The 24,927-nt window shown below is 52.4% G+C and overlaps 2 protein-coding genes across 2 annotated transcripts; both read left to right on the top strand.

Annotated features, from left to right (window-relative positions):
* The first annotated feature begins 1,410 nt into the window (after positions 1-1,410).
* Positions 1,411-18,101, top strand: PES1 (pescadillo ribosomal biogenesis factor 1). The gene is made up of 15 exons (XM_038575648.1): positions 1,411-1,521; positions 5,467-5,546; positions 6,304-6,457; positions 7,664-7,773; positions 10,515-10,686; positions 10,777-10,866; positions 13,383-13,499; positions 13,618-13,692; positions 13,914-14,000; positions 14,135-14,265; positions 14,632-14,757; positions 14,878-15,062; positions 15,536-15,693; positions 15,854-16,015; positions 17,606-18,101. Exons 1-15 carry the CDS (start codon positions 1,498-1,500, stop codon positions 17,687-17,689), a joined length of 1,755 nt encoding a protein of 584 aa, XP_038431576.1. The 5' UTR covers positions 1,411-1,497; the 3' UTR covers positions 17,690-18,101.
* Positions 3,699-4,121, top strand: LOC106557831 (40S ribosomal protein S24-like). The gene has a single exon (XM_038575651.1). The coding sequence runs from the start codon at positions 3,714-3,716 to the stop codon at positions 4,104-4,106; it is 393 nt and encodes a 130-aa protein (XP_038431579.1). The 5' UTR covers positions 3,699-3,713; the 3' UTR covers positions 4,107-4,121.
* Positions 18,102-24,927: the final 6,826 nt, after the last annotated feature.

The following is a 24,927-nucleotide window of genomic DNA, read 5'->3' as shown; positions in this document are numbered from 1 at the left end:
CAGAAATGAAGAGAGGACATCAAGTTTCTGGGTCTTGTTACCATTCGGGCCAGGGGACAAACTTCCAGCCAAGAGGCAGGCTTTTCCTCCCCATAGAGCTGCCACAAGGTAGAAGATTGCAGCCTGAGCAATCGACGTGAAAGTGTTCCAGTAAGACCATACTCCTTGAAAAGCCCTTAAATGAAAGTAAAGGAAGAGAAGAGAAAGCACTTAGCAAGTTTGCACCCAAGCTCGGAGTCCAGATGAGGAAGACCCAGGCTGCATGTTGGGACAGCAAAATGATGTGAGCTGTTGGGGTCTCCAGGATCAGGCCCTGAGTGAAAGGCAGATGCTCAACCGCTGAGCCACCCAGGCGTCCCTAAGGTTGCCTTTTTGCCTCTAGCAAAATGTTAACGTTGAGGCAGCTGAGTTCCTGGAGGAAGGTCACCCTGTCTGTCCCAAGTACTTGTCAATGGGCTGTACATTATACGGAAATTTAGGTTTTTTTCCTGTATTTCTTTCGCCTTTGGTCTCCACATCACACACCATCCAAAGGTGGGGTGAAGATTTGTATAATCCTCATAATTATCCTTTGAGGAACACAATATGGAAAGTAAAGCTCAAACATGCTGAATGTACATTTAAAATATACCACAGGGACGCCTGGGCGGCTCAGTGGTTGAGCGTCCGCCTTCAGCTCAGGGCGTCAGGCGCCCCTGGGGAAGCTGCTTCTCTCGGCCTAGGTCTTTCTCTCTCTCTCTCTCTCTCTCTCATTCTCATGAATAAATAAATAAAATCTTTAAAATATATATATACCAGAGTTCTATAGCTCTGCTTCGCCTTTTGTCATTTGTCACTTCACCGCTAAGGCTCGCGACAGAAAAGTGGCCTCTAGGGTTACCATGCTTCTCTGAGGAAAAAATTCTGCTTTTGATCTGCTTCATCCCCCTAAGAGCCAATGAACCAAAGGCAAAGCCCCCGGCCGCCCCCGGAAAACACAACCCAGCCTCAGTCAGCGCCCCCGGCGGCCGCTTTTCCTCGGGAGGAGCCTCGTTCCCACGGTGCCTAGCAACCGTTACCGTGACAACACGACCGGCGCTCGCGCACCTCCCAGCGAGGCTGTCGTCTGCATCCCAGAAGGTACTGCGCTGTCGCCAAGCCTTCCGCCCCCCTGCATCCCAACATGCAACGGGGTTCTATTAAAAATCAAGCGAGCGTCCCCAGGATGGTTATAGGAACGCCTGAATATCTGTGTTCGTTTAAACATGAAAACTGACTGTCATATGTTCACAGACGAGAAAGAACTCTAAAGAGAGGCCTCGGTGATCTTTTTCAGAAAGCTCAGTTGTAAGTTTTCGAGGAGGAAAGCCAAATATTTCCCAAGACTCGTTCAGGCACATCATCGGGCAGCCCGCAAGGCCCGCGGCGTGGGGGCCTCGGGGCCCTAGGCAGGGCACGTGCGAGAGGAAGTGGCGCTGTCAGTCCGCGCGGCGCTGGTAGACCCTTCAACGTGGAGCTATGGGAGGCCTGGAGAAGAAGAAGGTGAATGAGGCGGTATCCCCGGCGGGGTGGCGCTGGGGAGAGGGGGGCCGGGCGGGAGATGGGAGCGAGGGAGCCAGGGGACTGGACCTTTCCCGGCCGTGGCCCCTCAGGTGTTCAGAAACGGCTGTGACCTATGCGATGAGAGGCAACTATGAGAAAGGGTGCGAGGATGGGCGAGGGTGGCAGTACTCGTCCGATGAAGTCCGGGAAAGAACCTTGGAGTAGGGCTGTAAATGTTGGGAGTTGCGAAGGAAAGCTTCACTCCAAATGCAGACCGGGCCGGAAGACAACTGTTTACTGAAACAATAATAAACGTTACGTAAACTTTACTATTCCGTCAAGTTGATGATCTCCAAAACTCGTTATTCCCTTCCCTGTTAAACCTGCCCTGGATGCTGGGGAGGGAAACATAAACAGTCAGATGTGGCCCCTGCCTTCCCCGAGCTCACTTTCTAGCGAGGAAAGAGGGTTAACACTGAACAACCAAATGAAACGATCACAGATTGTTAAATGTGATATGAAAGAGAAGAGCGGAGAATATAGAAGAATACTTACGTCGGTTAGTGTCGTGTTGGAAGGTCTCTCTAACTCAACGTTTGGGCTGAAATCCGAAAGATCAGAAGATCTCAGATGGGTTCTGGGGCCTGGGAGTTCTTAGCGAGCAAACCTGACGGAAAACTCCCTAGCAAGACTGTTAGGTGGGAAAGGCTTTCTGTGTGCAGAAAATTAGAAGGACATCAAGGTGGTTGGGGTATGGTAAACCAAGGGAAGAATGGCATTTGTTGAGGTTAAGGTTAGACAGGGACCAGATGTGGAAGGCCTGGGAGCCAACGTGAGGAGCTTGGTTTTTATTCCAAGTGCAGAAAGCTTCAACTAAAGGGGAAGTACCATGGTCGTTTTTTCAAAGATTTGTTTGTTGCTGTATGGAGGATCACCTTAGTGGTATGAAAAGATTGGGGAAGGGGTGAAAGTGAGGAAGATGCAGTTGCCTCGTGTTTCCTTCAGATTGTAAGTTTCTGTTGTTTATGTTTAACCCAGCACGCTGTTGAACAACCAGTAAGTGCTAGTGTCTGGAATTACAAATATATAAGATGGAGGGATGCCTGGGTGGCTCAGCCGTTGAGCATCTGCCTTCGGCCTCAGGGCATGATCCTGGAGTTCCAGGACTGAGTCCCACAACCGGCTCCCTGCAAGGAGCCTGCTTCTTCCTCCACCTATGTCTCTGCCTCTCACTCTGTGTCTCTCATGAATAAATAAATAAAACCCTCTAAAATAAATAAATAAGATGGATAATCTTCCCTTGCAGCATGGATGCAGCTATGTATACAAACCACGACAGGGTTTTTTTTTTTTTTTTTTTTTTTTTTTTTTTTTTTAAGATTTTACTTATTTGAGAGAGAGCATGAGCAGGGAGGTAGAGGAAGAAGCAGGCTCCCTGCCGAGGAGGGAGCCTGGCATGGGGCTCTGTCCCAGGACCCTGGATCATGTCCCAAGTCAAAGGCAGATGATTAACTGACTGAGTCACCCAGGCACCTCAGATCATGACAGGTTTTTTTTTGTTTTGTTTTGTTTTTAAGATTTTTATTTATTTATTCATAAGAAATATAGAGAGAAAGAGAGGCAGAGACACAGGCAGAGGGAGAAGCAGGCTTCATGCAGGGAGCCCGACGTGGGACTCGATCCCAGGTCTCCAGGATCACACCCTGGGCTGAAGGCAGGCACTAAACCGCTAAGCCACCCAGGCGTCCCCATGACAGTTTTTAATGCTGGGTTTCACAAGCATTTTGAGCCAGATAATGCTTTGTTGTAGAGTGCTGTCCTGTGCATCATAGGGTGTTTAGTAACATCTTGACCTCTTACACACTAGATGCCAATGGCACTCAACAATCCAAAATGCCTAATTCCCTTCCCTCCATCCCATACACAGCCAGGGAGTAAAACCATCCCAGTTGAGAACTACTTAACCACTTGATATTTAAAATAATAAGCATGATGACAGACACATATGTGATGTAAGGCTATGGGAAACACTTTTAATGAACAGTTAGCTTTCTGAGACAGACTGAAGCTCATCTTTGTATCTCCAGTAAACAATGTCTGGAGGAAAGAATAAATGGTGTATTTTGTGACAGGTAGCAGTAAGACAGCGAAGGGTTATAAACATACTTTCGGCTTGAAGCTCGGCCGCCATCATGAACTACACAGTAACTATCCAGACCAGGAAGTTCATGACCAACCAACTGCTTCAGCGGAAACAGATGGTCATTGATGTTCTTCTCTCCGGGAAGGCAACAGTACCTAAGACAGAAATTTGGGAAAAACTAGCCAAAATGTACAAGACCACACCAGATGTCATATTTGTATTTGGATTCAGAACCCATTTTGGTGGTGGCAAGACAACTGGCTTTGGCATGATTTATGATTCCTTGGATTATGCAAAGAAAAATGAACCCAAACATAGACTTGCAAAACATGGCTTGTATGAGAAGAAAAAGACTTCAAGAAAACAGCGCAAAGAACACAAAAACAGAATGAAGAAAGTCAGGGCGACTGCAAAAGCCAACGTTGGTGCTGGCAAAAAGTGAGCTGGAGATTGGACAACAGAAGGAGTAAAGATTCTGCAGTGGCTTTATCTGTGGTGATCGTGCAGATTTTTCATGAGAGGATTAATAAACTAAGAACGTTAAAAAAAAATAAACATACTTTCAAGGGGCTATAGGTTTCTCTCTTTAGAGCTGGACTGGCCGTCAAGGTACCTGCTGTCTTACTGCAGAGGATGATCGTGTTTGGAAAGACATTCCTGGTACAATGCACTGCTACTCTTTATCATTGATACAGAGATGCGACCATGAGGCAGCATCTTGGCACTACAGACATCCACATGGTTGCATCAGATGGTATGCTCCTTGCGGGTAGGTAGAGACCAGGCCTTCTGTCTTCATTGCCCTCATAGCATCTAGCTTAATACTTGGAACACAGTAGAGGTCCTCTTATTTTCTGTTAAATGAATGAATGGTGGAAGGAAGAGGCTTTGGCTTAGAGCATGCATTTTCAACTGGATATCACTCATAAGGGAACAAAAATTAGTTGAAGGGGACTTAGATATTTCAATGGTTTATGGCCCTTTAAAAAGACCACATTACACGGGTATTTGGATGGCTCAGTCGATTAAGCTTCTGACTCTTCGGCTCAGGTCATGATCTCAGGGTCATGGGATCTAGCCCCATGTCGGGGCTCCACACTCGGGGGGGGTCTGCTGAATAGTCTCTTCTTTGCCTCTCCTTCTGTGTGTGTGCACGTGCTCTCTCTTCTGTAAATTAAACAAACAGAAAAGACCACATTACATTATAGGTCTGGTATGTTTGTAGTATTAACATTTCATGGGGTTGTGAGAGGGGACGATTAAGGGGGAGCGTCTAAAAAGGCTTCTAGTGGTAGGTGTTGGTCATAATGAAAAAGTTGAAAAAACTGGCTTAGGGGACTAGGCCCTGAGGCTCAGGACTCGGACCTATGTTTGAATCCCAGCCCTTAAAAAACTATGTGACTTGGATAGGTTATTTTGCTGAGCCTGTTTCTTCTCAGTAAAATGAGAATTTTAATGGCACCGATGCCATGGGGTTGTGAGGAGTAAATGAAATAATGTGTGGAAATCATTAATCACAACAGCCAGTACTTAGAGCTACCACCAAGCGTAACACCTGATCCATAGCAACTTCATGGCCCCCAGTATCATGCAGATGTATGTGTCCTTTACACTGATTACTGTAAGGACAGTGCAGGAGAGCTTGTTCAGGCAGGTGGACTCCCTTCCTATAGCATTTCCTGCCCCAGAAGCCTCTTGGTTACTTGGCCACAGTGATAGTTGCCTCTGGCATGAGGCATGCCCAGAGATTGTCCTCACTGCAATTGTTGCTAATGGTCAGCTATTTTTTTTTTCTCCCCAAGTATGAACGAGGCTCTGCCACCAACTACATCACCCGAAACAAAGCCCGGAAGAAGCTGCAGCTGAGCCTGGCTGACTTCAGGTGAGGCTGGAGGAGATTGGAATAGAGGAACTGAGTGGGGGTGCCTGGACAGTGAGTCACACTCCGTGATGGTGAAAACTCAGCTGCCTTCCTATCTTACCTGTGCTACCACAAACTCTGTCTAGAATCCTGATAGCCCTCCTCTTTCTTGTCTGGCTTTGCTTTAATGAGCTGTGCTTTGCCAGGTGTGGGTCTGTAGGGAAGCTGGAGAATGGGTCATGCCACTCCGGGTCATCAGAATAGGCCTACTGGTACAATGCATTGCTATTCTCTGGCTGGGTCTTTGTCACCCATCCCTTCCCTTCTGGCAGAAGTGACCCCTGATCCTGCAGCTAGGGGTCCTCAGCTCCTCTTAGAGTCCAGTCCACAGTTTCCCACATCCTTGAGCCCTGCTGTGTGCTCACTTTTAGTCACCCAGCACTTCCACCCTTACAGCCTTTGTCCTTCTAGGATGCTTTTCCCTCAACTTTTTATATGTCTGAAATGTTGGTTTCTCAGCAAGGCCTTTCTTGACTCCCTCTGCTAAAAGAGGTACCTGCCATCTGGCCTCTGTCAACATCCTGATTGTTTCCTTTCTGGTACATGTGACAGTCTGCATTAGGTGATTTTCGGGGCTTATGATTGTCAGATCCTGGACAGGAACATGAATTCTCCAAGGGTAGGGCCCCTGTTTTACCTGTTCACTGCTGTTTTACAGGCCTGCTGTGGCCAGTGCTCAGCACGTTTACTGACAAAAGGAATGGCCTTTATCTTCCAGGCGGCTGTGCATCCTGAAGGGAATTTATCCTCATGAACCCAAACATAAGAAGAAGGTTAACAAAGGCTCTACAGCAGCCCGAACTTTTTACCTTCTTAAAGACATCAAGTTCCTCCTCCATGAACCCATTGTCAACAAGTTCCGGGAGTACAAGGTGAGGCCTGGATTCTGCGGTCTGAATGGGGTCCATTACTGCTCTGTGACCCACCAACTGTGACCTTGGGCAGATTGTTTGACCTCTCTGAGCAAGCCTGTAGAAGGGTGAGGTAATTCTACCTCAAAGGAATGTCTTGAGGATTAACTGAGATCACGTGTGGAAATCATTTGCACGGAATCTGGCAAATGATTAATGCTTTTTACCTGTTGTACCTTTCCCCTGGTCCTTTGGAAAATAAATTTATTGCCTCTGAAGCAAAGATGGTACTATTTCAAGGACTCTTGGGTATATTCTTCTCTGCCCAAAGAAACTGCTCCTTTTCAAATTCTTTCTGGAATTGCTCCCAGGAGACCAAGCTTTCCATTCCATAAATGGAAACTATTAAATGCTTAAATCCCGCAGGGAAAGTAGAAACCTCATTAGACCAAATGCTGGTAATTGAAAGTAGACTGCTGTTACTGAAGCCTTTGTAGAGTGGCAGGGCCAGGCTGAGCCCTGGGCTGGTGGTGGGGGGGGGGGGGTGCTTGAGGTGCCACTTGGTGGCTACAGGAGACTGGCCAGCACCTGCTGCTGGCCCTCTTACCCAAGTCCATGAGGTAGATGGCTGGCTCTGTTTTGCTTCTGGGTTTTTTAGCTACGTAAACTCACTGCATTGGAAGTGGGCCCGTTGTGGGTCATGGCTGTTGTGACTATTCAGCAGACGTAGCCTTAGAGCCTCTGAAGAGTGCCAAGGGTAAGCCTGACCAAAAGTACTTATAGGGAAGAAATCAATTGATTCGGAGGACATTCTGGGCCCATACCTGGGCCCGTGGCTTATTTCATGCCTGTACAGACTGGTGCTGAAAATGAAGGCCAGCTTTCCTGGCGCTGAGCTGCCCTGCCAAGGGGTCACTTGGCCTCTGTTGGAAAATAGGGCTGAAAACATGTTTTCATGTAAACATGTGGAGTCAGCGCATCTGAATGGTTATCTCTGGTTATCCATGACAATGGTATAGCGGTCTGGCTCTGCTCATCTGTGTGGGTCAGTTTTGAAATTTTTTGTAGTTCACTGTTTTTTACATCCTGGGCTGAGGGGATCAGATGGCACAATCACATAGCTGTGATCAGCTTCAGGAGGCCTTGAGAGTCCTCCCGTTCCATGTATCCCACTTTAGTGGAAGAGGCCCTTGGCCCCAGTGTCAATGATCTCCTCCTCTTTCCCAGGTGTTTGTCCGGAAGCTCCGGAAGGCATATGGGAAGAGTGAGTGGAACACTGTGGAGCGTCTAAAGGACAACAAGCCCAACTACAAACTTGACCACATTGTCAAGGAGCGGTGAGTTGGGAACTCAGTCATAAAACTGGGACTAAGACCAGGACCCTGCTCAAGTTGCTGGCATCCTTTTGGAGGAAGCAGACCAAAAAACCAAACAAATTGCTAGAATAATTACAAGTCACAGCAAGTGGGGATCCCTGGGTGGCTCAGTGGTTTAGTGCCTGCCTTCAGCCTAGGGCATGATCCTGGAGTCCCGGGATCGAGTCCCACATCCGGTTCCCTGCATGGAGCCTGCTTCTCCCTCTGCCTGTGTCTCGGCCTCTCTCTCTCTATGTATCATGAATAAATTAAAAATTTTAAACAAACAAACAAAAAAAAACCAAGTCACAGCATGCGCCATATGGGATGCTAACTGCATGAAGGGACCGAGAGGACATACGTTACTTATAGGCTTGTCAGAGTAGGTGTCTGGGGGGGCAGACGTTTGAACTAGCCAAGGGAAATAAAGGAAACAGCAGGTGCAAAGGCCCTGTGGTGATCGAGAGCCAAAGTTCTGGGATTGCACCCCAGGCACATGAGCAGATGTGCAGACATGGGTGCCTCTGACCTTGAGTATTCTTGCCCAGTCTTCTCAGCGGTCCTACTCATCCATTGGCTAAGTCAGTGGTTCTTAACCAGTAATAGTTTGGTCCCCAGGAGACATTTGGCAATACCTAGAGACATTTGTGGTTCTCATGACTGGATATGGAGCAGGGGAAGGAGTCCTACTGGTGTTTAATGGGTAAAGACCAGGGATGCTGCTAAACACCCTATAGTACACAGGATAGTCCCTGCCTCACAGGACAACCAGCCCAAATTGTCAGTAGTGGTAAGGTTCAGAAATCCTGGGCTAATGAATGTCCATCTTCTCTTGGGGGCTGACAGCCTAGAAACACTTGCTCCAGGCTGGATGGACTTGGCTGCACTAAGTCGGGCCTGCCATGGGCTAGCATGGAGAGAACCCCAGCAGAGGAGTCCGACATGTGGTGTTCTCACCACAGCTCTGCAGCCTGCAAGCTGGGCGGCCTGGGAACAGTTCCTGCTCTGAGCAAGCTCTCCTCTTAGAGAGAAACGATAGCTCCTGTCATGCCTGGGGCACACAGCTGTTGTGTGGAGCAAATGCAAAACTTGCACGAGAAAAAAAGCCAAGTGTCTGGATTCATGCCCACACCAGGTGGCAGTGTGGTTATGGTGTTCCAAATCTGTGTCACCTCCATCTCCTTAGCCATCGTTAAAAAAAAAAAAGGCAGATGGCTCAGAAATAGTTGGTGCTGTTTCTACAAAGGTCCTGGCTGGGTTGGTGGGTTTGTACATGAGACAGAGGAAACTTTGAGGCACCAGATTGAGGTTGCCTGCCCACCAGAAAGCCAGATGCCTCTCCTCTTGTGGTCTTTGGAGAGGTCCCTGCAGGCTTTCTTCCATCTCAGTATGATTTGAAGACTGGCAGATTCCTCCTGACACATTGCAGGGAGTGACACCACCTAGGGCTGGAAGGACCAGGCCATCTCTGGTCTCGTGGCTTTCAGAGTCCCTTTTTGAAGCAGCAGAACACTTCTGTAAAAGAAAGCTTTCTGGAGGGCATTTTGCATGCCAGGGGCTCCCAAAATTGTCCTGGCTAGGGGATGGAGACCTGAAGCTCTGTCTGTCTACTTGTCCCTAGGCATTTCCAGGGAGTTACACGAGCCCAGTTTGAAACCAACTGTTTGGCCCAGCAGTCATTTTCCAAGTGAAATCACTGGGCTTGGGTGAGGCCAAGTGACCCATCCTGGGTCACAGCTGGGGCTGAAATCCAAGTATTATTACACATACCCCAGTGTCTCCTCCATGACCTGGGCCCTCATCCCTCAGCAGGGCAGCCATGAAGTAGTCGGTCCTGCCGAGGGTTGGTTGTTCTCGTCAGCTTACCCATTTGCCACAGGAATCCTGGAAGTGCTTTCTTGCTCTGGCTTTTCCTAGCCCAGGACTGAAAAAATTCCAATATTTTTGCCATCTGGTTCTTTTTTTTTTTTTTTTTAAGACTTATTTATTTATTCATGAGACACAGAGACTGAGAGAGAGGCAGAGACACAGGCAGAGGGAGAAGCAGACTCCTCCTGGGGAGCCCGATGCGGGACTTTATCCCGGATCCTGGGACCACAACCTGAGCCAAAGGCAGGCGCTTAACCACTGAGCCACCCAGACTTCCCTGCCATCTGGTTCTAATTGGTTCTGCAAACTAGACAGAGGCCTGAGTGATGAGGGACAAGATGTAACTCACTGTGGTGACCTGTGGTTGGGCCCAGCCATAAGTGCAGTTGAGTGTATTCCAGCCCCCATCCTCCACCTTGACCCACTAGGTCACATTTTTCTGCTTTCTGTTTTGGACATCCGGATATATTTGCTTTGGACTATGGTTACCACTTTGAAAAAGAGTTAGACACTGACTCAATCTACGCTCTTTGATCACAAAGAGAAGTAGGTCCAGACTGAGTCCTTGATGTGCAGTGAGTGTCTTTAGGACCCTCATTGGGATTTCTCTGATCCTCAGAGCTAAGTGGGCTCTGAAGTGGGTCCTCATTCTGTGCTTCCTCCCAAGGCTGTGGGGAAGCTGGCACTGCCAGGCCCCTGGGCATTGCCTAACTCTGTGGTCAGGAGGTGGTAGTGGCTAGGCCTGCTTAGGAATGGGGCCACTGGAGCGACTGACAGAGTGGACAAGGAGTTCAGGGCCCCCCTTGGAGCCTAGGCTGACTGAGCCTGTGAGCACTGCCCTCCTGGCCCTGCAGGTACCCCACATTCATAGATGCTCTGCGGGACCTGGATGATGCCCTCTCCATGTGCTTCCTCTTCTCCACCTTCCCACGGACTGGCAAGTGCCATGTACAGACCATTCAGCTGTGCCGCCGGCTCACAGTGGAGTTCCTGCACTACGTCATTGCTGCCCGTGCCCTGCGCAAGGTGAGCCCAGGGCTGCCTGGGGGCAGGGGGTCTGCTCTGCTACCATCCCTGCCTCCCAGTGCCTTTCACCATACCATCCCCTCCCCTCAGGTCTTCCTGTCCATCAAAGGCATTTACTACCAGGCTGAGGTGCTGGGGCAGCCCATTGTGTGGATCACGCCCTATGCCTTCTCCCATGATGTGAGTATGCCTGTGGGGAAGGGAAGGTGGGGTCTTGTGCTGGGCCGTTGCTCCTTCTCTGGCTTGTAGACAGGACTTGGGCGGAGGGGGGATTTTGTTGTCCTGTATAGTCCAGCATGTGCTGGGTTCCCGAGTGCAGCCGGGGGTGGGATGTGGGGGGTGAGGAATGTAGCACACAGCATCGTAGTAAGAGCTGGAGCCAGCCTGTCTCCAGTCTTCCCAGCTGGGTGACCTCGGACATGTTTCTGCACCTCTCTGTGCCTCAGCCAGTAATATGCCTTTCTAAGCCTTGTTCTGAGGATTTAAGGGAAAAAAATCTTTCAAAGTGCCTGGTGCTTTGCCCTTTGGAATTGCTGAGTGAACAGGGAGCAGCTGTCAAAGCTTGGACAGTGGCAGAGCCCAGTCCTACCCTCAGATCCATGGGGTCGTTGTCCCCCCTGCCACTAGTGGCTGCCAGACCTTAGCCACATTGTTTTGCTGAACTCCTCAGCTTCTCCTGACTCCCCTCCAGGGCTGGGAGAGTGGAGGAGGTGGGGGAGGGTGAGCACATGAGAAGCTTTTAGCACATGGTACTTCTTCCTATTTATCTTGTTTTAGACTAGTATTTTTGGCAGGGATTCACAGAAAGAAATCCTGATTTTGCCTCCTCATGGGGCAGTATTAGCCTCTAATCCTCCACGTGGTCTTGGCCAGGCTCTCCTGCCTAACTTGTCATCCTGTGGGCCTGCATTTGGCCCGGTTCCCTGCCTGTGCCTTGACCAGCAAATGTGCCGGCCTGGCTGGACAGTCTGTTTGCTGACCAGGTTTTCAGGTGCTCCAGGCTGAGCTGGGGGTCTGGGCCCCCTCCCCTTCTTTCTGGGCTGGCGGGATTCCAAGGCCAGAACCTGCTCTGACCACAGGGCAGTGGAGATGTGTGGGGGCAGGCTGCAGTCCGTGGGTGAGAGGCAACTTGGCCCTCAACAATCCCCTCTTCCCCGGCTAGTCCCTCCTCTTCTCCTCCTTCCTTCCTGTCTTCTTGCCATGCCTCCTTCCTCTCTAGCCCTCCCTCTTTTTCCTTCTCTCTGATGTCCCACCCCCACACTGCTCAGACTGGTCTTTGTATGTCCTCTGTGTGGTGAATAGGGCCCTGTCGAGGCCAGCCTCCACACAGCTGTCCCTGGGGGAAGGGAACAGGCCGCCCATTCCTCCTTCCTCCCTGGCCAGCTCACTGTCACCACTTCCTCCCAGCAGGAGGATGGGGGACCAGTCCTGGGTCATAACTGAGGCCCTGATGTGCCTTCTTCCCCTGAGCAGCTAGTGCTGGGCTCCTCAAAGTAGGACCCAGGCAAGTAGTAGGGTGGGATTGAGGGTGGGTGGGTGAAGGGAACCTGCTCTGCGCTTTGGAGAACGGAGTGGAGTTAGTCCTCAGGTGCTTCCCTGGCAGATGCTCTTGGAGGGGTGGAGGGATGGAGGGTGAATGGGAAGATAGGTGGCGCACCTCTGGGTTCCTGCGCCCTCACATACTGCCTAAGGGCAGAATGGAGAAGCAGCTCAAAGTCATAGGCACGCCCAGCATAAAAGGGATGTTGTGATCACCACCAGTTTTGACATTGTTCGGCATATGGTGCCATCCAGGGCCTGAGGGGTCAGCAGGGCTGGGCTGGCCTCCCTGGTTGTGGGGAGCAGTGCTGCTCAGGAGTCAAAGCATTTTGTCTGGCCCCCCAGATCCTTCCCCTGTTCTGCTTTATCAACTCCTCAAGGGCAAAGATGACCCTTTCCATGTCCCCTGCTTGCTGGGTTGGCAGTTCTTGAGGGTAGCGGGGTGCTTTTGCCCCAAGCAGGCAGCTTTTCTCCCACCATTCCTCCAGAGCTTCCTGGGGCCGAGCCAGGCAGCTGTCCCATCTTGTGCTGGGTCTTCAAGTTGTGCGTGTCATTCTGGCTGGGACCTGGGCTTGGAGTCGCTGAATTGAGTGTCTGTCCCAGTGCTCCTGCCAAGGCTTAAGGGTGCCAAGTTCTGTCCACCGAGGCAGACAGACTGCATGCTGCAGGGCCGCCTCTCCCAGCTGGGCTGGCAGTGGGGCTAGGCATGGGGAGGCCAACAGGTGAGCCCCAGAGAAGATGTTAAACGAAGAATGTGGGGTGATTCGGGGCAGGGTGAGCTCTGACCACAGCAGCCCTGGAAGGCTGCCTCTGTGGCCGAAGTCTGGCTTGAACTGGGACTTGCAGGCAGGGTGCGTGGGGAGCTGGGGGAAAGGGCGGGGAGCGCTAGCCAGTTCCTTTGATCTTCCTTTTTGTGGCTTGAGGATCTGGCAAGGCCTTAGGATGCCCCTAGCCCTTGGGAACCCTCCAAAGCCTCCCCCAGAGTGCTTGTGGTGGGACACATCATACAGCCCCTTCTCACAGAGAGGAGGTCTGAGGGCAGGTTCCGCTGTGGAGGAGCCCTGGGTGGGCTGGAACCCGTGTCCTATGTGGGTCGTCGGTGCCACCTTTCCCCAATACCTTGCCCACACTGGCAACGGGTCATCTGTGCCCCCTAGCACCCAACGGACGTTGACTACAGGGTCATGGCCACCTTCACTGAGTTCTACACCACTCTGCTGGGTTTCGTCAACTTCCGGCTCTACCAGTTGCTCAACCTGCACTACCCACCCAAGGTAGGGCTCCAGCCCAGCCCAGGTCCTTCTCAGCATGTGGGGGCCATAGCCCTTCTCTCCCCACGTGGAGGCGGGGGCTGTGGTATCCTCTCCCTCTGACCTTTCCCCTGCCTCCCAGCTGGAGAGTCAGGCCCAAACAGAGGCGAAGACCAGTGAGGACACCTATGCATTGGACTCGGAGAGTTCTATGGAGGTGAGAGAAGTTTCCAGAGCACCAGCCCTGCATCCCCTCAGACGATGGTCACTGGCCTGGGGGTGGGGGTGTGCATGGCTAAATGGGTGGGCTTAGGGCTTGCCCTTGGAACCCAAACCCCCTGATGTCCCAGAACTGTCACTACTCCCTCTTCGCCACCCTGACCACGCCCCCAGACAAGACCCTCCACCTGCAAGCAGCAGCCCTTTTCTTTCCCATAGAAACTGGCGGCCCTCGGTGCCAGTCTGGTTCGCATGGTGGTGCCTGTGGAGGAGGAGGCTGAGATGGATGAATTTCCTGCTGATGGGGTGAGGACTGCGTGCCGGGATGGGGGGGTGCTTGGGAATGGGGGGTCTAGATGGAAGTTGGGGACCATCTCCAGCCTCTGTCCTCCAGTGTGGGAGTGGGCAGGCCTGAGAGTGCCATGGTTTCTTCATGGCAGGAGATGACCGTGCAGGAGGAGGACCGCAGGAAGGAGCTGGAGGCACAGGAAAAGCACAAGAAACTTTTTGAGGGCCTAAAGTTCTTCCTGAACCGCGAGGTGCCACGTGAAGCCCTGGCTTTTGTAATCAGGTACAAGGCTGACAGTGTCTGCCACACTCTGGGCTGGGTCCCCCATGGATGCCCAGCAGTAATGTCAGGATGGTGTCAATATCCACCCTTCAGGGCTGTTGTGTAGATTGACCAGAGCGGGCATGGAGAATGTTGAGCACGCACCTGAGCGTACAGGAAGCACTTGTCAGAGGGCAGCTGGCACCACTTTCTCGCTGGCTCAGGGCAGGCTCTGCTGGGCCCACACTGGAGGTGTCGGCCCAATAACGATCCTGATGTGGGGAAGAGATGGGTGTGTCCTAGGAGAGTGATTTTGTAAACCACTGGGTCCTGGGGCAGGCACTTCATGCTGCTGAATACTCTTGTGGTCTCCCCCTGTGCCTGTAGGAGCTTTGGGGGGGATGTATCCTGGGACAAGTCTCTGTGCATTGGGGCTACATATGATGTCACAGACTCCTGCGTCACCCACCAGATTGTCGACCGGCCTGGGCAGCAGACCCCTGTTCTTGGCAGGTAGGTCCCTAAGGAGCTCATCTTTGTCCACCTGTGTGGGTTTCTGGGGGCAGAGGTCTGTCTCAAGCCCCAGATGCCATGGGGGTTCGGGTTGCTTCCATGACTCATCTCTGCCACCAGGTACTATGTGCAGCCTCAGTGGGTGTTTGACTGTGTGAATGCCCGGCTCCTCCTCCCCGTGGCAGACTACTTCCCTGGAGTGCAGCTGCCTCCACACCTCTCGCCCTTCGTGTCAGAGAAGGAAGGAGATTACATCCCTCCTGAGAAGCTGAAGCTGCTGGCCCTGCAGCGGGGAGAGCACCCAGGTGAGTGGACCAGGTGATGGGATGGATGGGTTCCTCTGGGCTGGCTTTGGACTCCTTGGCCTCACCTTGTTTCCCCCCTTGGCTACAAAGGTGGCAAGCTCTTGAGAATGGGACAGCAGGGGTACAGAGCCCTTTAAACCAACCTTTGGATTAAGACTTAGGAGAAAGGAACATTAGTGTCCTACGATCACTTATAACTTGATGTTCAGAGTAACCAAGCAGTAGTGTTGTGGAGGCTGTCATTGGTATTTTTGTAGGAGGTGGCAGAGGTCAGGAAGGGGGGTGCCTGGAGTGCCCTCTGGAGACAGTTGGGGCTGTGGGGAGACGTGCCAGAGGGAACCACAACTGGGACAGCCCTGCACTGTCTTTGGAATGTCTTCATGGCTGAAGAGTGTGGTAACTGGCCCCAGCTCCCACCCTGCAAGGAGGAGAGCAGGCTCCCATGGCATTCAGAAGTCACTGGCTGTTTATAGGAAATACAGATGAATCTGAAGAGGAAGATGAGGAAGGTGATGATGGTGATGAAGGGGGAGAAAATGAAGAGGAGGAGGAAGAAGATGCAGAAGCTGGTTCAGAAAAGGAAGAAGAGGCCCACCTGACAGCCCTAGAAGAGCAGAGGATGGAGGAGAAGGTACTGGGAAGCTGACTTGGGGTGTAGCCTGGGAAGCAGCCCCACTGGCCATCTCTGGGGCCAGCCCCTGCCCAGAGGGCAAGAGCCAGGGGACTGGTGGGGGTGAGGGTTGGGGGGGTGGGGGGACCTGCATCCACAAGTGTCCTCCTGGTGTCTGCAGAAGCCCCGAGTGATGGCAGGCACCGTGAAGCTGCAGGACAAGCAGCGGCTAGCCCAGGAGGAGGAGAATGAAGCCAAGCGCCTGGCCATCATGATGATGAAAAAGCGGGAGAAGTACCTTTATAACAAGATCATGTTTGGCAAGAGGCGCAAAATCCGAGAGGTGAGCCCCTGCCACCTGCCTGAGACTCCAGGTGTGGCCACCAGATGTGGCTGCACAGGTGAACTTTGGAGCCAGCTGACTCTCCTCTGTGCAGACTCCAGGCCATTTCTTTCTCCCCCCTGCCCCCAATCCCCCTCCAGGCCATTTCTTAGCCTTTCTCTTAGGTTGCCCGTCTGGCTCGACCCTTGAGGGTCTGCGTGGGCATATTGGTGTCAGCAGTTCGTGCCTGGGCTTTCTTCAGGGCTTCAGTCTCCTTACGTTTAGCTCTTTCTTTTCTTTGTTTTAAAAATATTTTATTTCTTTTTTTGAGGGAGAAAGCGAGCATGAGTGGGGGGGGGGAGGCAGAGGAAGGGGGAGAAGCAGGCTCCCCCTGAGCAGGGAGCCCCACGCAAGACTCAATCTCAGGACCCCAAGATCATGACCTTAGCCAAAGGTAGACGCTTGACTGGCTGAGCCACCCAGGCACCTCTGTCCAGCTGAGTTTACTGAAATCTGGGGACAGAGCTGTCCTAGCAGACTCAGTGCCCACTTTCACAAATGACCACTTAATAGATGTGTATAAAGCAGGAGGGACTATGGGAGGTTTGGGTTAGATTTCCATTTTGTTTTTCTCGTTTACAAAGTCATAGATGCTCATTGTAAAAAAAATAAAATAAAAAAAAATAAAAAAATCAAGTTCTCTGCACGCCACAATTCTGTAATTGATGATGTAGAAGTGGCTCACAGTCCTGCCTTTGGGATGATCTGTAATTACAGCACTCCAGTTTCTCTTGTGTGTATAATACATTATTTTGGAGCCATTGTGCCACATACAGGTTGTTTGGGAGTGTGTTTTTCATTTAACCATAGGGTGAATTGCTATGAGCTCATACAAGTGACTTGTTTTCTGCTAATAAGATTAGATTGCTTTTCATTTTGAGTCATTCTTAGAAAACACCCTTGAGCACATCACATCTTTGCCTGCCTCTGAAGTCTCTGCAAGGTAAATTTGCAGGCTTGTAATTGCCAGGTTGAAAGGCCTGTGAATGTTTTGTAGTAGATAGTGCCAGATGGGCCGCAGGGGAAAGACTGCTGTTCCAGGTTGACCCCTCCCCAGCAGCCTGGTGAAAGTTTGATTGGCATGCAGCTTTCCCAAGGAGGAAGGTAAATGGAGCATTTACCTCCAGCTCTGGGAGCCTGGAATTCTCCTAATTCGTTGTGAGCCCATAAAATAATAGAGACTTAAAAGCAAACGTAAAGACCTGTTTTATTGCCTGAGGTTATTCAAATAGTTGTTTATCCTCCTAGTAAACTGCCTATTTAACTTTTCTGGAAGTTCTGCCTTTAAAAAGGGATGGCCTAGGGGCACCTGGGTGGCTCAGATCATGATTCGAGTTCCTGGGATCCGAGTTCCTGGGATAGAGATCCCCCTGCATCTGGCTCCCCATAGGGAACCTGCTTCTCCCTCTGCCTGTGTCTCTGCCTCTCTCTGTGTGTCTCATGAATAAATAAAACCTTTAAAATAAATAAATAAATACAAAGGGATGGCTTTGAGGAGGAGGAGGAGAAGTACCCTGCAATCACAGCTTGATCCCCCCTTCATCCTCACAGGCCAAGAAACTGGCAGAGAAGCGGAAAGCCCATGATGAGGCTGTGAGATCTCAGAAGAAGGCCAAGAAGATCAGGCCAGTGTGAGTGGTGGCAGCCTTTTGATGAGTGAGGCCCGTGGCCCTGCTCCTGGCAGCTGGACTTGGCACAGGCAGGCCAGAGGACCCGGGCTTGGTGGCAGGACCAGAGCCTCTTCTGTTTTCATCCCCTTCCTCCCCCTGCTGGCGCTGGCTTCCTCTTACGCTCTCTGGCTGGAACCCCAGCCGCCGTTGGATGGAGCTCCCTGTTGGTGGCTGGGCAGAGGAGAGGCCTCTGATGTTCCCAGGAGTCAGTGACATGGGGGGTAGGGGCCTGAGCAGCCCCTCACCAGCTGCTCCTGTTCCTCCTGGCTTTCTGCAGCACCCCCCTCACCCCATGGTTGGACCTGTAATTCTGCTGCTGTGATGGGGTGTGGGTGGGGAAGCATTTGTTATTAAACTGCTGGAGTTTTGGAACCAGTTGAATTCTATGTTCACAAGACTTCGTGGGGTTGGAGAAGGGCCACCCAGTGAAGTGGAGTCTGCCCTTGGTTCACATTCCAGCCCAGGTATTTTTCCTCTGTGAACATTGCTTCCTCCTGTGTAAATGAGAGGTAGAAATTCTGGAGTCTCTCTAGGGGTTGGAGGAGGGTGGTGGGTGCGGAGGGTTCAGTGACAATGTTATGCAGGCTCAATTGAGTCAGGTAAGTAGGGTGCTCTGTAAATAGCAACTATGATCATCATAACTTGCTGCTGGAGTGAGCCCAGAATATGGAAGCCAGTGCCTGAGGAACCTGTAGGGGCTGGAGTTGAGGGTACCTAGCTTTACCTTGTAGGCTTGTGGGCCAAACCACGTAGTAACCCCCAGTATGGGCATTGTCAGCAGCCTGACTTGTGACCTTTGCTGAGCCATCCTTACAGCTTCCTACTTAACCCTGACAGTGCCCTTGCCAAGGCCTGGAGAGACATGCCTCTGCCCAGACTGCCAATGCCTCACAGCAGAGCCAGAGCCAGAAACCAGGGTGCAGGGTGGTCACTCAGCTCCCCAGATCAGACAGGGATTTCTGAATAGCTTCACAGGGGGCCAAGGGCTGTCAGGAACAGCGCCCAGGTGGCAGAGTGTGGGTTTGGAACTGGGCTCCATGTATCCCCAATCTAGGCACCTGGGGGCCTTGGCCCTCTGCCCCTCATTGTGCTTAGCCCCTGTAGAAGTTTTTCAGGCTGTGGCTGCAGGCCCACCCTTGGGGAGTGAGGGACCAGAGAACTCAGGACGGCTGTCTTGGCCGGGCCTTGCTGTGGGTGGGGAGAGCTACATTAAGCTCTGGCATTTCTTGAGGGTGGGGTAGAGGTGCTTCCAGAGGCAGGAATGGGATTGGGGTCGCCCGAGGGGATGACTTGGGCTTTCCTGGGTGCTCGGGCCTCCCGGGGCTGTGGCAAGGGTGCTGGGGTAAGACAGGAGGGTGAACCTATTGGATATGGAAAATCCCTGGCAATCATGCTGGTGTGGAATTTTCCCCGTTCTAGAGTTGCCCAGCAATGGCGGGGGCCTCAGGGCTCTGATGCAGCCCAAGCTCTGCTGAGTGCCCAGCAGATTTCAAGGTGCCCACAGGTGGAGCTGCATTCCCAAACCAGGGCGGCATTTGTGCCAGTCTTTGGTCCTCCCCTGGGGTGAGGAAGGGAGCTGGGGTCTGAAGAGAGGCGGGCCTCGGTGGGGCACCTGCATTCTGCAGTTGTAAGGACACTCCGGAGAGATGGGATCAGCCGAGACCACCTAGTGCCATGACTGATTGGAGATGGGTCGCTTGCCTGAGCTTCCCTCAAGGGACTCTGGCACCCCCCTTCATCCCCCTCACCCACATTTGGGCCTCGAAATGTACGTCTCCAGCTTGTATTGCCCCGGGAGCAGGAGGCCGTACTGGATATTCAGGGCCCCAGAGCCCCCGGTGACAGTTCAGCAGCTCGTCCTAGCCACCTCCCTTTGCCCAGGGCTGGGCTGCCCTCACCACCACCACCACGCCACCCCGTTTCCCAGGCACCCTCGAATCCCCTTCCGGGGCTGGCAGCTCAGCCGAGCCTCAGGGTCCAGCGGTGGGACAATGGCCCCGTTGGCGCTTCCGAGACAAACGCGCCTTGTTGAGCCGGCGGCGGGGGCGCAGCGCTGCGCTCCGGGACGCTGAATGCGGCTTCTGTGCGCCCCGGGCGGGCGCGGAGGGGCCGGGAGGAGGCCGGGGCCAGGGCGCCTATTGGCCGCAGCACCGGGGGACGGGCCGGGCCGGCGGCCGCACCTGGCCGGAGGGAGTGCGGCGGCGGCGGCGGGAGCATGGTCCAGGCCCGGTGGAGCCGGGGGCCCGGGCGGGCTCGCCCCGCCGCCTAGTGAGCGCCCGGGCGGCGGGCCCGGGACCGAAACAGCCACGCCAAGCCCGAGGACAACGGGGCCAAGGTATGTCCTGGGGACCGGCACCCACTGCCTGCCCGTGCCCTGCCTGGCGCCGCGGCCCGCACTGCCCAAACCTCCGACCTAGGACCGCACGAGTCAGACTCAGCCCAGCGGTTTGGGGGTGCCCCGCAGTTGCTCCAGGGCCTGAGGGCCCCAGGCGGCTGACGGAGGGCGGGGAGGGTGGGCCGCTGGGGGCAGGGAGGGGGCGTTGGTGTGTGCCTTGCCCTTGGTTTCTTCCTCACAGCCCCCTCTCCAGGGTTTTCCCAGTCCTCGGACATGGAGTGGGTGGGGCTGGAGCTGGGCTAGACCTGGAAGTCCATTAATGATTAATCTTGGACACAGAAGCCTGAGCCCTGAGGGAGGAAGGGCAGGGATCTCCTAGAAGGGGAGTGGGTGGCATCGGACCAGGGGCTGGGGGCCCAGGGGAGGGATGGATTCCCTCTGCTTGGAGAAGGCCCTGTCCTATACCACACAGGGGGCAGGGCCACCAAGGAGAGAGATCTGGGAAGGGCCCTTAGGAAATCTAGCCAGTTGAGTTTCCAGGATGGGTGCCCAGGAGGGGGTCCAGCTTGGTGTGCATCCTCAGTATCACAGCACAGAGCAAGACTGTGGCCTATTCCCAATGGTGCCCCTCTTTCCACCTGCCTCTAGAGCAGGAGAGGTGATGATCACACATCTGGCTGCAGTAACCCACACCAGTGAGCGGGAGGGAGGAAGGGAGGGAGAGAGAGCCACAGGCCTGACACCTGATCACCTGGGTTGCCAAGGTGACAGGTGCCATGAAAATCCTCAGGAAGACAGTCCAGTTGGGAGAATCCAACCTCTTCCTTTGCCAAAGGGGTGACCTGAGGCCCAGAGAGGGTAAGGCCATGGGCAGGCCTGGGCCAGAGCAGCCTCTATAGTGCTGCTCTGTAAGTTGTCCTGTAAAGGAGGGCATTCCCATTATTCTTAGGGGGAAACCGAGGACCAGGTCGATTCAGTGACTTGCCCAAGGTCACACATAATTCAAAGGTGGCTGAGTTGACTACAGATGCAGATCCCAGCCCTGCATCTCAGGATGGGAGCTCTGCTCAAGACCTCTCTGCTGCTCTGGGGTCCTAAGCTCTTGGATCTGCTTGTGCTGCCCCAAACCCCTAGCTCAAGACCCCTCCCCCACTTGCCTTCCTAGCTCCCAGCTCTGCCTGACACTCGGGGTGGGCAGGCTGCTACCCTGGGAGCAGAGACAACAGAGCCCTGTTCCCAGCTGCTACCTCGGGCTGCTTCATTCAGAGCTTCTCACTTGGGCAGAGCCCTGCCTGAAGGAAGCTCCCTGTGGACAAAGAAGCCTGCCTGCTTCCTGCATGTCCCCTTGTCCAGAGGGCATGGGTCTGTTGAGAGCATGGGTTTGATGCCATCTTGTCACCCAGGAAGAAAGGAGTGTGTCCTTGGCAGTCCCCACTTTGGGCTCCAAGGGACTCAGGGTGTCACCCTGGTGAGAGGCAATGATTAACCTAGGAGAATGAGGCACAGATGGTGGAATTCCAGGCATGGCAGCCGGCTTGTGAAGGGCTTCTTGCTTCATTTTGACTGGGTGAGGAATATGGTGAAGAACAACGCCCTTTATGAGCCCTATTCTACTCTAGACAGAAAGGGCAGGAGTGAGCAGAGGTGCCCATGGAGATCAGTGGGCTGGGGGCTGGAGGAATTACCAGGTGAGGGGTGATGGTTGGGAAGAACTGGGGTCCCAGAGGAAACCTTTCCCACCTGCCAGTTCCAGGTGGCATGGGCATTCCTAGACCTGATCCAGCAGTGCCCTGACTTGCCATGGGACCTTAGGCAAGTCCTTGCCTATCTGTGCCTCAGTTTCCCTCGATGTGAAATCTGGGTGTTAGGGAACTTGGGTCTGGAGCATGGGAAATGTGAGGGTTTGGATCAGGAGGGTTGCCTTCCAGGAGTCTGCACTGGTGGATCCTGTTTCTCCTGCCAAGTGGGTCTAGAAGGGTCATGATAACAATATGAGGTATGAGCAAAGGGCTCTGCATGCCTCTGATCCTCACAGCAAGCCCATGAGAAGGGCAAAATATTCCCATTTTTCAGAAGCTGAGGCTCAGAGAAGGGAAGTCACTTGCCCAAGATCACTCAACCGGGGACTTGTAGAGTCAGAATTCATAGCCAGAAAATCTCAGCCTCTCCTAGAGGGGAGAGGCAGGTGGGCAGATCCAGGGCATTGTGCATAGTAAGGGCTCAGCACCTTTAAAAACCTTTATATTGTTACATATTTTCATGCAAACAAGTGCATGATGTTCCTTTAAAAAACATTTCAGTCATGTTAGAAGGTACAGCGAATGATATTACCAATTCCCACTTACTACCTCTGGTGTTCTCAGTAATTTGAAGCTAATAAAGAAATGACTGACTTCTTGGTTAACCTGGGTTTTTGCCCCTCTCAAGCTACTTTGGGAAACTGAGCCCTGGTGGTGATTTTGCCCAGACAAGGCGGTGTAGCGGGAAGAGATTGCTTGTAGCTCTGACTTTGCTAGTTAGACCCTCTCTGCTAGTTTCTGAGCTTCAGTGTTCCCATCTGTCTGTGAGCTAGCAGATGACACTGGGAAGTCGGTTGAGGCCCGAGGTATGGCTGCTATTTGAAAGGGTAGAGTTGGGTAAGCCTGCAAGATCAAAAAGTGCCTTCTGGATCACCAAAGAACACTGCCCTCTTCTCAGTCGGCTGCCAGACCTGGGACCCAGCTGGCAGCCATTCCCCAGCCAGAGGAGGCAGTAGGAGCAAGGTGTCGGGGCCGATAGTTTAGGGGTGGTCCTGTGAGCCAGCAAGTTGGGGTTCAGCTGAAGGGCCTCCCTGGGTGATCCTCCCTATCTCTACTCCAGCACCTCACTCCAGAGGGGGCAGAGTGAGGAGGCTTCTGGGACCTGCGGGTCTCTGTCCCAACCCTCCTGGGTGGAGGGCCAACCTTTCCCATCCTTTCCTTTAACCGTGTGGCCCACATTTCCCAGCTTCTCCGCTCCAGGCCCCTGATGCCTCTTCCCCACTGAAGACGCTGAGGCTCAGATAGGGCTATGGTCACCCAGCAGGGTGGGATATGGTTCAGACTAGCCACGTCTCTCCTCCAGCAAGACTGCAGTTTTTCAAAAACGGAAATATCTTTATTTTTCATTTTAATTTTTTCCCTAAGTAATACAGACTCTTTGTAAAACAAAATCATATGTATGTGTATGTATACACATTTTTCCACTTCATTATGTATTGTGGACATCATTTAAATGAGTATATAATAAACCATGGAGTGAATGTCATATGATATTTTTAACCATCTCCTATTGTTGGACATTTAAGTTGTTTCTCTTTCCCCTTTTGCACCCATCTCCTGTTAGATTGTCTTCTATGAACAAATTGCCACAGATGGGATTTCTGGGTCTGAGGATGGGCACCTGTAGAACTGTAACAGTTGCTGTCAGTTGTGCAGTCTGAGCACTGTAGGCAGCAGAGTCTTTTTGCTCCAGCTTTAAGGTCTCCTCCAGGGGTGCCTGGGTGACTCAGTCAGTTGAGTGTCTGCCTTCGACTCAGGTCATGATCCCGGGGTCCTGGGACTAAGCCCTGCATCAGTCTATGGTAGTCTGTTTCTCCCTTCCCACCACTTGTGCTCTCTCTCACTCTCTGTCTTTCAAATTAATACATAAAGTATTTTTTAAAAGTCTTCTCAAGGGGCAGCCCAGGTGGCTCAGTGGTTTAGCGCTGCCTTCAGCCCAGGGTGTGATCCTGGAGACCTGGGATCAAGTCCTGCTTCGGGCTTTCTGCATAGAGCCTGTTTCTCCCTCTGCCTGTGTCTCTGCCTCTCTCTCTGTGTCTCTCATGAATAAATAAATAAAATCTTTAAGAAAAAAAAAGTCTCCTCCAGTGTCCCCATGAGATTCCCTTCCAGCTATAAGAAACAGCCCTAGGACACTCTCACCCCTTCACTCTCTGCCAGAATCCTGTTCCTATGTGTGCACACTGAGTAAACAGCATGGATGCCCGTCAGTTGGGGGAGTGGTGTTCCAGAGAATGTTCTACAGCCAATGGCTTTATTTATTTTATTTTATTTTATTTTATTTTATTTTATTTTATTTTATTTTTTAAAATATTTTTTATTTACTTATTCACGAAAGGCACACACACACACACACAGAGGCAGAGATACAGGCAGAGGGAGAAGCAGGCTCCATGCAGGAGCCCAACGTGGGACTCACACTGGATCCCAGGTCTCAAGGACCACGCCCCGGGCTGAAGGCGGTGCCAAACCGCTGAGCCATCAGGGCTGCCCAGCCAATGGCTTTAGAGGCCTTTTATCTTTATCTCCTTGGGGGATCCTCACCCTCCCTGCTCTCTTCTCCTTCCTTCCCCTTTCTCTCCTGATTCCATCTGCTCCTCTGACCTCACTTTCTACTTCTGTGCCCATGGCTCCCAATCTCTTTCTCCTAAGATCTCCCTCTTGTGCTCCAGGTAAGGAATCATATTGCTCTTTGCATATTCTACAAGCGTCCCACGCATCCCCCAGACTCAACTTGTCCTAAATTGAAACTGACATTGGCTACCCACCCCCAACTAAACATATCTTTCTCTTAGCCTCCCCCACTCAGAGACTAGCTCCATTCCCAGCCAGCCAGTCATCCCAACAGGGGTTCTTCCCACCCCCCCACACCCTCACCTCACTCACCAAATGTCTATGTCTATGAACTGGGATGGTTCCAGTTCATACCCAGCCTTCTTGGTCCAGGTCATTTCATACCTGGACAGCTATAACAACCACTGTCAAGGGCTGCTGGCTTCTCCCAGTCCTTCCCACCCCTATAGTTCAATTTTCCATCCAGCAGCCTGATGGGAATCCCATCTCCTCACT

The sequence above is a fragment of the Canis lupus genome, chromosome 26 (assembly GCF_011100685.1).
Source record: "Canis lupus familiaris isolate Mischka breed German Shepherd chromosome 26, alternate assembly UU_Cfam_GSD_1.0, whole genome shotgun sequence".
Taxonomy (NCBI): Eukaryota; Metazoa; Chordata; class Mammalia; order Carnivora; family Canidae; genus Canis; species Canis lupus.
The sequence above is the reverse complement of the archived record's forward strand: the minus strand, read 5'-3'. Positions and strand labels throughout refer to the sequence as shown.

Excerpts from the sequence above, each read along its gene's own strand:
- PES1 (XM_038575648.1), top strand. The coding sequence starts at position 1,498 with ATGGGAGGCCTGGAGAAGAAGAAG. Across the intron at positions 10,867-13,382 it reads CCTATGCCTTCTCCCATGAT|CACCCAACGGACGTTGACTA; the intron begins GTGAGTATGCCT and ends TGTGCCCCCTAG. Across the intron at positions 16,016-17,605 it reads AGAGGCGCAAAATCCGAGAG|GCCAAGAAACTGGCAGAGAA; the intron begins GTGAGCCCCTGC and ends TCATCCTCACAG.
- LOC106557831 (XM_038575651.1), top strand. The coding sequence starts at position 3,714 with ATGAACTACACAGTAACTATCCAGACCAGGAAGTTCATGACCAACCAA.